General features: G+C 36.6%; 1 protein-coding gene and 1 long non-coding RNA gene across 7 annotated transcripts in view; one reads left to right on the top strand and one right to left on the bottom strand.

Moving 5' to 3' along the window:
* CFAP70 (cilia and flagella associated protein 70) overlaps nucleotides 1-13,785 on the bottom strand; it is a 124,531-nt gene that overhangs the window by 87,800 nt on the left and 22,946 nt on the right. For all 6 annotated transcript variants that reach the window (XM_077124924.1, XM_077124926.1, XM_077124928.1 and 3 more), the window contains exons 8-12: nucleotides 13,546-13,640; nucleotides 8,104-8,203; nucleotides 6,472-6,606; nucleotides 2,087-2,212; nucleotides 1,777-1,857 (exon numbers count right to left, since the gene is read on the bottom strand). In XM_077124924.1, the coding sequence (XP_076981039.1) occupies nucleotides 1,777-1,857; nucleotides 2,087-2,212; nucleotides 6,472-6,606; nucleotides 8,104-8,203; nucleotides 13,546-13,640 (537 nt within the window). The remainder of the gene's footprint in view (nucleotides 1-1,776; nucleotides 1,858-2,086; nucleotides 2,213-6,471; nucleotides 6,607-8,103; nucleotides 8,204-13,545; nucleotides 13,641-13,785) is intronic.
* Nucleotides 1-13,785, top strand: part of LOC143653735 (uncharacterized) — an 82,339-nt gene that overhangs the window by 54,267 nt on the left and 14,287 nt on the right. The window contains exons 6-7 of the long non-coding RNA XR_013161504.1: nucleotides 4,738-4,814; nucleotides 6,313-6,413. This is a non-coding gene — a long non-coding RNA (uncharacterized LOC143653735). The remainder of the gene's footprint in view (nucleotides 1-4,737; nucleotides 4,815-6,312; nucleotides 6,414-13,785) is intronic.

Raw genomic sequence — 13,785 nt, 5'->3', positions numbered from 1 at the left:
GACTTGAAACCTCAGTTATCTTTAACTTCCTCTTCCTCAACATCCTCAAATCTTCCTAATTCAAGCAAGTTTCTGACATTCCTTACCACAATCCTTGCCCTAACTCAAACTGTCATCAGCACTCACCTACACTACGAGCAAAACCTATAAGCTAACTTTTCAAGTCCCTAACCCAACTTCCCTCTCTCTTTTTCACACCGCTCCTGGAGCTCTGGCCTAAATCATCGATGAGGTCTTAGCTCTATCTGACTTAAAAATATTTGATCTCACCCAAAATAATTTAAAGCAGGGCTCAAACAGATGTTTGCGCACCAAATTCATAGCAGCATCATTCACAATAGCCCAAAGTGAAAGCAACCCAAGTTGACGGACACAAAATGTGGTATTTCCAGACAACAGACTACGATTCAGTCATAAAAATGAATGAAATAGGGTGGGCCGTGGTGGCTCAGCAGGCAGAATTCTCACCTGCCATGCCAGAGACCCAGGTTCCATCACCCATGCCTGCCCATGCAAAAAAAGAATGACATACTGAAACATGCTACAATGCAGATATAACTTGAAGATATCATCGTGAGTGAAATAAGTCAGGCACAAAAGGACAAGTATTATATATTACCTCATTCATATGAATTAAGTAGAATATGCACATTTATAGTCAGAAATTAGATTACAGGTTACCAGGGGTAGAGGACAGGGTGAAGAATGGGGAGTTAATGCTTAATGGGTACAGAGTTTCTGTTTGGGGCAACAGAAAGTTTTGGTAATGGATGGTGTTGATGGTAGCACTGTCAATGTAAAAATACCACTGTGGTATATACTTGAAAGTGTTTAAAATGGGAAATCTTATGTTGTATATATGTTACCACTATACAAATAAAAAAAAAAAAAACACCACAGAACTATACAATGCAAAGACTGAACTCTAATGTGAACTACGAACTTTAGTTAATGATGTAATTATGATAATATCGGTTCACCAATTGTAACATACACCACACTAATGCAAAATGATAATAATAGGGAAAACTGTGTTTGGAGGGTATATGGGAACTTTGTGCTTTCTGCGTGGTTCTTCTGCAAAAACTAAAAAAAAATTTTTAAATTAATCTTTGATGTGAGTCTCCAAAATGATGCTCAAGAGGCTCAAAGGCTTACCACAGCCTCTCTTTTCTTTCACCTCCTTCTAGAATCTCTCCTTTCTTTTCATTCACCTACTGAAAAACCTGATACATGCTAAATTTTGTTCCCTTCTCTGTAACTGACTCATGCTGCTCTTTGCCTTTAAATACCTTCTCCTTCCATATTCATCTTTTACCACTTAGCATGGATAACACCTCCACAAAGGCTTCCCTGAGACTGCCCTATCCTAGTAGATATGAATCTTTGCCTCCACTGAGCTTAACAAGAACTATTTGTACCTCTATTATAGTACTCATCAAAATTCAGTATAATGAATAGTAAAACCTGTCTGTTCTCACACCAGACTGTTTAGTGCCCTGACAATAGATGAATAAAGTGTGCAGATGACGCATCTTTGAATCACTCATAGTGCTTAACATAGTAGGATTTTAATGTTGGAAAGAAACTTAAAGTCAATCTGGCACCTGCTCATTTTACACAGTTGCAACAAGACAAAGAAATTTACTCAAAGTCATAAATTAGCCCCGGGCAAATGTCTACTGCCCTGAGCATTTCCCATTGTGCGATAAGGCCTTGCACAGTAAAGGTTTAATGAATTTAAACCTTATTTTCTAACTCTTTAGGCATGGTTACCTGTCCTTCTGGATTGTGGTAGAGAGAGGGCTCAGCTTCCAAAGGAGTATCTGAACTCTGAGATTTTATGCTCGGTGCTTGCTGAAAGAAAATGAACATACCTCAAAAAACTGAATTTTTACATGGTCTTCAGTAATGGCAGGAAGGGAATAAGACACAATGATCTTTATGGTACACCAAAATACATACTAATGTGATGCAATTCGCCAAATGAGAAATTAGTTCAAGCCCCTGGAATACAGTGAAACAGGCAAAATCACATCTTTCCAACAATCCATCACATCCCTAGCCCGTTATTACCACATCTTACCATTTTATCTTCTTTCAGATTCTTAGAAATAATTGGTTTGGGCTGTGGAGAAATAATTCCTCCTATTTTATTATTCTGGATCAAGTTATGGCCAGTATCCCGGAATAAACTGAATAAACACTTGGTCTGAAAAGATTAAAAAAAAAAAAAAAGAAAAAAAAAGAAAAACAATGAAGCATAGGACAATGAAACAAAAAAAAAAACCCACATTATTCTTCAATATCATGTAATCTTCCAGATAACGTCAACATTACAGAATCAGAGAGATAGGAGAAGCATGAAAAACTTCATTGCAGTTCCCCACTTCAAGAACTGGTGAAACTGATAGCTGGATAAATAAATTAAAAAAAAAAACCTCAATAGAATCCTTTAGCTAGAAAATGCTTAGTATAGTTTTCAGCAGCTAAATCAACAACACTGCTGGGCCTGGATCCTTCAGCCATTGCTCCAAACCTCATGAGCCTTCTCTAACTGTAGTAACGAAGTTGCTTGTCCTCACAACCTATTCTGCCCTGGAAGGACTATTGCACTGATTAAAATGAAGGGGGTGGGAACAGCTCCAGGCAAGAATGTCTCAAATTCCATAGGTTTTCATGTTTTAATATTTTAGTTTGTTGATGTCTTTGGTCAATTTCTGGAGCACTGAAACAGCTTTCCTGTCAATTTGTCCAGCTTTATAGTTGCTCACTGAGCCTCTTCACTCAGCCAAAGCCAGAAATATCTCCTTACCAATATTTTCTACACATTTAAAAAATAGCTGTGGTCAGTGATAGTGACTACTGAATCTCTATATTGATATTTCTTGTTAATCTCTAGTGGATCAGAGCAGCTAGTATGAAATACTTGAAATTGTGGAACTGTAACCCACACCAAACTCTGAAATTAGCTCAATAACTACTTGTTAAATTGAACTTTGAAATTTATCACTTTTCTAAATATATGTTATATTTCACAAAGAGTCACCCCCAAGAGAACCTCTTTTGTTACTCAGATGTGGCCTCTCTCTCCAGCCAACACAACAAGCAAACTCACCACCCTCTCCCTGTCTGCATGGGAAATGACTCCCAGGGGTGTGGACCTTCCTGGCAACATGGGACAGAAATCCTAGAATGAGCTGAGACTCAGCATCAAGGGATTGAGAAAACCTTCTCAACCAAAAGTGGGAAGAGTGAAATGAAAAAGTGTCAATGGCTGAGAGATTCCAAACAGAGTTGAGAGGTTATCCTGGAGGTTATTCTTACACATTAAGTAGATATCACCTTGTTATCCAAGATGTAATGGAGAGGCTGGAGGGAACTGCCTGAAAATGTAGAGCTGTGTTCCAGTAGCCATGTTTCTTGATGATGATTATATAATGATAGAGCTTTCACAATGTGACTGTGTGATTGTGAAAACCTTGTGTCTGATGCTCCTTTTATCTACCTTGTCAACAGAAGAGTACAACATATGGAATAAAAATAAATAATAGGGGGAACAAATGTTAAAATAAATTTAGTTTGAAATGCTAGTGATCAATGAAAGGGAGGGGTAAGGGGTATAATATGTATAATTTTTTTTTCTGTTTTCATTTTATTTTTCTGTTGTCTTTTTATTTCTTTTTCTGAATTGACGCAAATGTTCTAAGAAATGATCATGATGATGAATATACAACTATGTGATGATATTGTGAATTACTGATTATATATGTAAAACGGAATGAGCATATGTTAAGAAGGTTTGTGTTTCTTTCTTGTAATATTTTTTTATTTAAAAATTAATTTTAAAAATGATATGTTAAAGTCCTAACCTCTAGCACCTGTGAATGTGATCTTATTTGGAATAGGGTCTTTGTAGATGTAATGATATTAAGATAAGGTCATACTGAATGAGGGTGGGCCTAAATCCAATATGACTAGCATTCTTATAAGAAGAGGAGTAGAGACTACAGGGGAGAAGCCCATTTGAAGATGGGGACTGAAACTGGAGTTATGTAACTACAAGCCATGGAATGCCAAGGATAGCCAGCCACCACCAGAAGCTAGGAAGAGGCAAAGAAGGATTCTTTCTTAGAGTCATTAGAGAAAGCATGGCCCTGCTGACAACTTGACTTCAGACTTCCAGGCTCTAGAACTGTGAGAGAATAAATATCTGTTGTGTTAAGCCACCCAGTTTGTGGCACTTCGCTACAGCAGCCCTAAGAAACTAATACAACAGACTAGCACATGCATCCACTCATCTTATTAAAATTTTTCTAAGAATAGTTTTTAATGTAATACAAATATTAGCTAAAATTGTCTGTGTGTCAACTATATTCCTAGTGCTTAACATATTCTATCTTATTTGATATGTAAAACAATTCTACAAAATAAGCACTGTTGCTACCTTACTGATGAATAAACTAACGTTGAGAGAAATTCAGTCTCTTGCCCAAAGACACCCCATTAGTCAATGTCTGTTCCAGAATTCAAACTCGAGGCTGTTTGACTTCAAAGCCCATAACTTTTCTATTATGGTTCACTGTTTTCCTCAGATTCACTAAGAATATCTTTATGTAGAAGTTTTGGATACATTTCTAATTATTTTCTTAAAATAGATTCCTAGAAGTTGGGATACTATGAGAAAAGATGTAAGCATTTTAAGCTTAATATATATTGATAAAAATTTTCTTGCAGAACGTTTGTACCAACTTACACTCCTACCAGTAGCGAAACCCAGTTGCTGTTTGACAGCATCTTTGCCATCAATGGAGGTATGGTTATATTGTAAAGTATTGTCTAATTTGGTGGAGAAAACTGTATGTTTTTATTTAGATTTGTGTTTCCTTGATTATAAATAAGGCCAGATATTTCTTCATATAACTATTGACACTGGTATTTCTTTTTTGTGAACTATGTACTTTGCCCATTAAAAAAAATTAGTGTGGTTTTCTTATATATTTGAAAAAGTACTTAAATAATGTATTACGAATATTAGACTTCTTTCTAATACATATTCAAATATTTTTCCCATTTTGTCATTTACCTTGTAATTTTGCTTACCCTATTTTTTTAAATTTGTAAAAGCTTTTCTTTTTTAATAATCTAAATCTTTTATAGTTTTCATCACTTTCAAGCTTAGGATGTCTTCCTTTAATCTGTCTTATTTACTAGCCAGTACTATCTTTATAGTTTTCACATTTAACTCCTTTGAATAAATTCATTTGAAATTTATTTGGCATATGCTCTAACACTTTTGTATTAGTTTGCTCCGTTTAGCTGCCTATTACAAAGCACTAATAATTATCCTTTTTAATAGATGCATGTTTTATCATTATTTACTATAATTTATTAAACCCTTCTCTATTAACAGATCTTTAACAATATTTTTAGGGGTTTTTTGTTATTACATACTCCAAAAAATTTTCATGAATATGGGGAGTTTGATCCTATTAAATGATTTTCTTAGGATAAATCCTTAAAAGTGGGATTTTGGGAATGGAAAGAATTATTACTCAATTGGTTTGCAAATAGATGATGGATCTTTAATGTACTCTATTGTTGACAAATAACTGCCCTAATAATGAAGAAATAGTACTAAGTTTCTCCCATCTTTCTTCTTATTGTTTTTAATAAAGCCTCACTTTTTCCTAAGAAACAATATGGTAAAATTGACTCTTTCCCAGAATATATAATTATGATTCTAACATTTTAACACTCAAAAACTGAACAAACCATAATCAAGCTCATTAATCAGCAAATAGATTTAAGTTTTTACATACTTAACACAACAGACTTCTTTCCTTATCCTAAAGGTTCTGTTTTCAACTCTACTGAAGTATAAAGAACTGTACATACTTAAAGTACACAATCTGATATATGTGTATATACATCTATGAAAGTAACCACAATCAAGATAATGAACATTTCTATCACCTTTAATACTTTACTCACATTATTTTTTAATCCATACATCCTTCTACTCTTGTCCTCAAGCAACCATCAATCTGGTTTCTGCCATTAATGATTAGTTTCCTAGAATTTTATATAAATGGAGTCATACAGTACATACTCTCTCTTAGCACAATGTATCTGTGATTCATCTGAGTTACTGCATATATCAATAATTTATTCTTTTTTATTGCTGAGTTGTATATTGTATATATACACATTATATATACACATTGTATATATCACACAATTTGTTTATCTGTTTACCTGTTGATGGAGAGTTGGGCTGTTTTTGAGTTTTGGCTTTTCATTTTCCTAAAGTTTTTAGGTTCAATGAAGGAATGACTACAAAACTTGTATTTAACATCCCAGCCTGCCACCTGATTCTAAATATCAATTGCAAAGATGTGTATGCTAAAAATGTAAGTACATATATAAAGGATAAATCAGAATGACACTTTCTACGTAATCTTTTCTTACCTTTTCATAGACTGTGCTGTCTAAATAAGGGTAAACATGAAAAGCTCCCCGAATCCTTTTCACACCTGGATACAGTAATGGCACCATATTAACATAAGTCACACCATGAAATGAAAGCTGATTTTCATCTTCATTCTAAGGAAATAAAACCATAGAGTTATTAGTGCTATCGGGTGATGTAGCATAAAGTGTAACTCTGAATCATGACTCTGAAGACCCACCTTTAAGATCTGACACTGCAAGTAACTATATGAATTTGGGTTAGTTTCTTTGACATTTTTGGTCTTAGTTTTTTTATCTTGAAAACGAATTTAATAATACCATGATTGTTGACATAATGCATATAAACAGTGTGAATGAAAGGTTAAAATCAGTAACTGAATCAAATTAATGAACAAAAAAAGTCAATTTTACCATATTGCATCTTAGGAGAAAGCAAAGCTTTGTAAAATAACAACAATAATAACATCTACAACAGCATAAAAGATTTCAGGATCTGTAGCTTTTAGTTCACAGACTCGCATAGTTGAAAGGGACCTTATAGATCATCTGGACCAGTGATGACAAATAGATATTAACTATGCTCAAATTCTAATCAACTGGTGGGGTGTTTTGGAGTGCAGTGTTGAGAGTCTGTGTCTTATCTGGGGTCAGTAGGAAAGTGCGCTTTGATTGATTAGCAATATCTATCATGGTAGATAGTATTTGTCAACTGATTTTATCTAAACTGTCATTACAAAAAGAACATATCAATAAATATGTCAACATAATTTTTAATGGGTGTATGGTTTGCCATAGAAAACTTCCATAAGGAAAAAAGTCAATGTAGTGAAAGAAAGCACATTAATTTCAAAAACTTGAAAATAATCTCTTCGATTTCTTCTATAATAATACATAGAAATTAGATTAAAAAGTGCTATATTTATGTGATACTATTACATAGTATAGATATTAAGGAAAACGAGCCAATGCATAATGTAGACTACAAGGGAAAAATGGTTATAAATGGTAGTAGTATTTTTATTATGCCAAAAAGCCTATTTTTAATAAAAAAAAATTTAGGCATCATGCTAGATATTGTGGAAGACATAAAACAGTATATGATAAGATCCCTACCCTTGGGGAGCTTATAAATAAGCAGAAAAGACAAGGTATGTTCAGGTAAAACAATAAAGAATGTGTTCCGGGCTCATCAAGCTCTGTATTTCCAGAAAGGTGGTACATTTCAGAGCACTATTACTCTAATTAGCAGGATAAAACATTTTGACTAGGTAAATTGAAAATAAATTCAAATACATAAGTTTTAACCATTTAACTACTTGTTGACTTACAAAAATTTTTCTTTCAGTATGGTTTCACTTATGGAAAATTATAATAAAAGGCTAAAGGGAATAGGATATTTGGGAATAAATCACAAAATTTTGAGTGGAAAATAGGGAGCCAGGACCAACCGTCCTGGTTTGCCTGGTACTAAGGAGTGTCATGGGGCACAAGATGTCCAGTACTAAAACTGGGAAAGTCCCAGGCAAACCAGGAAAAACAGATCATCCTAAGGAGAACAGCTGCATCACATCATATTTTTCTTTGGTATTAGAATTAGAAACAGAAAAAAAAAACCATGAAAATACTTACCTTATCAATTTTTGCTGCTTTCCCTTTGGGTGCAGTAATGAGAGGAACTCTTGTAATCTCTACAGGCCAAAATCGGCAGTCAGCAATTCGTTTTTGAAAACTGCAAATCAAGAGCCAAGATGTTAACATTATATGCAAAAATGGGATTAGTAAAATTAGGTCAAAAGGAAGTATCCTTGGTTCTGGGCCAAGATGGCGGCTTAGCAATGCGCACGTTTTAGTTCATCTTCCAGAACAACTACTAAATAACCAGAAACAGTACAGAACAGCTCCTGGGGCCACGTCAGTGACCAGGCACACAGCGTACCCCAGTCCGGATCAGCTGGACTGGCTGCAAGCCCCCGCCAGAACTGCATTCCCCAAGTCGCGGCAGCTGGTGCCCCTCCCCGACAGGCTGCTTCCCAGAGGGAAAGGAAAGAGATTTTACCAGCAGCAGGGGCTGAGCTGAACCAAACACCAATTGTGGAATTAATTAACAAATTCTGACTACTAAAAATAGGCCCCCAGCTCAGGTCAACTGGTCAAAGCTGAGGTCGCTCATTTTTGCCCCGGCGCCAAGGGGGCAGGACTGATGGAAAAAGAAAAAAAAAAAGGAAACAGAGGATTTTGTGGCTGTGTTTCTAAAAAGGCTTGACTGCCTTTGGATTCAGCGGCAGGACTTCTCAGGCTGCAACTGCCCCAGACATAGGCAGAAACAAGCTTGTCTGGAACCTGTGCCTTCCCAGGAGAGGGGTGAAGCCCAACTCGGGTGGAATCCCTCCCTCAAGGAATTCAGACACCAGGGCTTGGTAATATGAAGCCATTAAAACCAGCCTACAATCTCTCCTCTGTTCCACCACACCCCCAGCAGGGAGAGACTGCCAAAGTTAAAGGTATCATATCATCTTATGCTGGTGGGACCTGCAGGCAGACAAATGCCACATACTGGGCAGGATAAGAAAAACAGAGTCCAGAGACTTCACAGGAAAGTCTTTCAACCTGCTGGGTCTCACCCTCGGGGAAAACCAATGCAGGTGACTTTCCTCCTGATAGGAGGCCAGTTTGGTCTGGGAAAATCTGGCTGGAGTCTATAATACCTAAGTAGACCCTCCTAAGGGTTGGGGAAGAAAGGCACCATACAAGCAGGGCAAGAAACAAGAAAACAAGAACTGAAAAATTCTCCTTTGTTAAACAAAACCTAAGCTAGAGATCCAGAATAAGCTGAACTGAATGTCAAAGAACAGATAGACAACAAATTCATCCAGCAAGAAAACCCTAGGTAAAAGAAGTGAAAGCAATCTCCAGAATAAACTAATTAAGGTAATTAAATGCCTAAACTCCAGCAAAAAATAACAAATCACGCTAGGAAAATTGAAGATATGGCCCAGTCAAGGAACAAACCAACAATTCAAATGAGATACAGGAGCTGAAACAATTAATTCAGAATATACAAACAGACATGGAGAACCTCATCAAAAAACAAATCAATCTACATACGATGGAATATTATGCAGCTTTAAGGCAGGATAAACTTATGAAGCATGTAATAACATCGATGGACCTAGAGAACATTATGCTGAATGAGTCTAGCCAAAAACTAAAGGACAAATACTGTATGGTCCCACTGATGTGAACGGACATTCGAGAATAAACTTGGAATATGTCATTGGTAACAGAGTCCAGCAGGAGTTAGAAACAGGGTAAGATAATGGGTAATTGGAGTTGAAGGGATACAGACTGTGCAACAGGACTAGATACAAAAGCTCAAAAATGGACAGCACAATAATACCTAATTGTAAAGTAATCATGTTAAAATACTGAATGAAGCTACATCTGAGCTATAAGGTTTTTTTTTTACTATTATTATTACTTTTATTTCTTTTCTCTATATTAACATTCTATATCTTTTTCTGTTGTGTTGCTAGTTCTTCTAAACCGATGCAAATGTACTAAGAAATGATGATCATGCATCTGTGTGATGATGTTAAGAATTACTGACTGCATATGTAGAATGGTATGATTTCTAAATGTTGGGTTAATTTCTTTTTTTCCGTTAATTAATAAAAAAAAAGATTAAATAAATGTAATTCTCCAAAAAAAACCAAATCAATGAACTGAGGGAGGATATAAAGAAGGTAAGGAATGAACAAAAAGAAGAAATTGGAAGTCTGAAAAAATAAATCACCGAATTATGGGAAAGAAAGGCACGGTAGAAGAGATGAAAAAAACAATGGAAACCTACAATGGCAGATTTCAAGAGACAGAAGATAGGATTAGTGCACTCATGGATGGAACATCTGAAATCCGACAAGAAACAAAAACTATAGGGAAAAAAGTGGAAAAATATGAGCAGGGACTCAGGGAATTGAAGGACAATATGAAGAGCACAAATATACGTGTTGTGGGTGTCCCAGAAGGAGAAGTGAAGGGAAAAGGAGGAGAAAAATTAATGGAGGAAATTATCAATGAAAATTTCCCAACTCTTATGAAAGACCTAAAATTACAGATCCATGAAGTGCAGCATACCCCAAAGAGAACAGATCCAAATAGATGTACTCCCAAGATATTTACTAATCAGAATGTCAGAGGTCAAAGAGAAAGAGAGAATCTTGAAAGCAGCAAGAGAAAAGCAATCCATCACATACAAGGGAAGCCCAATAAGACTATGCATAGATTTCTCAGCAGAAATCATGAAGACAAGAAGACAGTAGGATGATATATTTAAATTACTAAAAGAGAAAAACTGCCAACCAAGAATTCTATATCCAGCAAAATTGTCCTTCAAAAATGAGGGAGAAATTAAAACCTTCTCAGACAAAAAATCACTGAGAGAATTTGTGGTCTGAATCTATGGTGGACCCCAGAAAAGCCATGTCCTTTGATCATCATTCAATATTGCTGGGTGGGAGCAAGATGTGACCCACCCAATTGTGGGTGGTAGCCTTTGATTAGATAATTTCCATGGAGGTGTGTCTCCACCCACTGAAGGTGGAGGTGCTTGCTGGAATCCTTTAAAAGAGGAGACATTTTGGATAGAGTCTCTTTTTGGTAGAGCCACGAGAAAGCCAGCAGATGCCGCCATGTTTGCCACGTGCCCTTATAGCTGAGAGAGAAACGTTGAACGTTGTCGGCCTTCTTGAACTACGGTATCTTTCCCCGGATGCCTTAAATTGGACATTTCTATAGACTTGTTTTAATTGGAATATTTTCTCGGCCTTAGAACTATAAACTAGCAACTTATTAAATTCCCATTGTTAAAAGCCATTCCGTTTCTGGTATGTTGCATTCTGGCAGCTAGCAAACTAGAACAACATCTCATCAAAGTCAGCTACAGGCATGGTCTATTCTATGGCAAAAATTCTACCCTGACTGTGGATAAACTCAGAACAAGTTATCTGCTACCAATATACAAAGGAGGAACAGTCATAGGATACATGTTTCCATGCCATAGGTAGAAACAGAAATGTAAATGGGTCACCAGACAAAAACAGTTCTGAAGCCTTCAGGGCAACTCCACTACATTTCAAAGTCTGATTGCCAGTCATACTCAGGGCTTTAGAAAGTGGCATTCCCACCCTTTTCAAAGACCTGTACTGGCCTTGTTCTTTCCATATGTTGGGGTAAGGGCTGCAAGACTGGGCCACACTGGGGAACCTTTCTTCCAGCTCCACCCTCTCAAAGCTTCAGGGCAGCACCCAGATCTCTGCCATCTCCAGGCACGTGTTCAGCCCCTCCAGAACCAAGCTCCCCCCAATCCCCAGTATGTGTTCCGCCCTCTCTGAGACCTGGGGTGGCAAAAATCTTCCTGAGCATTGAGGTGGAAGGCCCACCCTCTGCCTTTGGGACCAACTTATCCTCTCCAAGTACATGGGAGGGCCGTCTCTCCTGACACAGGGTTTCTTGGCTTCAGACCTTAGCTTCCATGGTTCTGTCTCTGAAGTCATTTTTTCTTCAATTTGTCCCTTTTCTGTCCCTTTATGTCCAGACTGGCAGTGATTCCATTTATACAGATCTCACAACATTCTTGTTAGTTTCCTATGTAGTATGCAGGGATCATAACCATCAGACAAAAGGACTTTCCACAAATCCTTTCAGGATAACTCCATTTCCAATCCTGGCTTTTTCTGAAATGGCTGAACGGCTCCTTGTTTGGTTAAATCCGCTATTCATTGGGGTCTCATTTTCTAGAGGCCTAGAATTTTCCAGACCATCAATTTCTGTTTTCTTTGTACCCAAAAGTTCAATTCTCAACTTATCTCTTTCTGCTCATATTTTACTACAAGCTGCAAGGAGCAGCCAGACTGAATTTTCCACATTTAGTTTGGAAATTTATTCTGCTAAATATCCAAGTTCATCACTCTCAAATTCTGCTTTCCATCCTCAGAGAATGTTTTCCTTCAAGCTTGCAATGACATGCCCATCATTTCTGTCTAAAGCCTTATCAGAGGTATCCTTAGAGTCTACATTTCTACCAATAGTCTCTTCAAAGAATTCTAGGCATTCTCTATCAAGCTCTTCACAACTCTTCCAGAATCTTCCCCTTATCCATTTAAAAAGCCATTCCAACATGTTTGGTATTTGCAAACCACAGCAGCACCTCATTTCTTTGGTACCAAAATCTTTGTTTGTAATGCTGCTGAATGAAATGGAATGGCTTTTAGAAAGGGATTTAATAAGTTACAAGTTTACAGTTCCAGTGCCAAGAAAATGTCCAAACTAAGGCAGCAAGGATGTGAAGAAATTGGAACACTCATGCATTACTGTTGGGAATGTAAAACAGAGCAATTGCTATAGAAATTAAAAGTTTAGCAGTTCCTCAAGAAGTTAAACTTGAGGAACTGCTCAATATATATTGCTCAATATAAATTCTAGATATATCTCAAAGAATTTAAAGCAGGGATTCAAACAAATATCTGTACATCAGTGTTCATAGCAGCATTATATATGATAGCCAAAAGCTGGAAACAACCCAAGTGTCCATCAACAGAAAAATGGATAAACAAAATGTAGTATATTCATATAGTGGAATACTATTCAGACATAAAAAATGAGGTTCTGATAAATGCTACAACATGGATGAACTTTAAAAACACTATATTAAATGAAATAAGCCAGACTATAAAAGGACACATATTGTATGATTCCACATATGGTATGAAATGTTGAGAATAAACAAATTCACAGAAACAAAATGAACAGAGGTTACCAGGGGCTGGGAGAAGGGGGAACTTAGCAGTTACTTCTTAAAGCGTAAAGAATTTCTGTTCTGGACGATGAAAAAGTTTTAGTAATGGAAGGTGGTAATGGTAGTATGTCATTGTAAAAGCAATTAATGCCACTGAATTGTACTCTTAAAAATGGTTAAAATGGCAAATTGTATGTTATGTGGGTGTGTTAGCACAATAAAAAATGTAACACACCTACAGTTATTGTTGGCAGGACATATTCCCCTCCTCTTCATACCTGATGACTGCATGAGGATCAAGATAGCAGCGACTTTCCAAGTCCCAAATAATCCTTTTTTTCATGCACTCTGCTTGGTTCCTAAATTCCCTGTCCTGCAAAATAGATAGAAACTGTTCTTTCTCTGTACCACAGTGTCATCCTGCTCAATCTGTAGGGCAATCTCTTAATGGGTTTGATCACAATATTTTTATTACTGCTACTCCTGCTGAATCTACAGATTCCACCTTAATTTTATGG

Source organism: Tamandua tetradactyla, chromosome 13, assembly GCF_023851605.1.
Source record: "Tamandua tetradactyla isolate mTamTet1 chromosome 13, mTamTet1.pri, whole genome shotgun sequence".
NCBI lineage: Eukaryota > Metazoa > Chordata > Mammalia > Pilosa > Myrmecophagidae > Tamandua > Tamandua tetradactyla.
The sequence above is the reverse complement of the archived record's forward strand: the minus strand, read 5'-3'. Positions and strand labels throughout refer to the sequence as shown.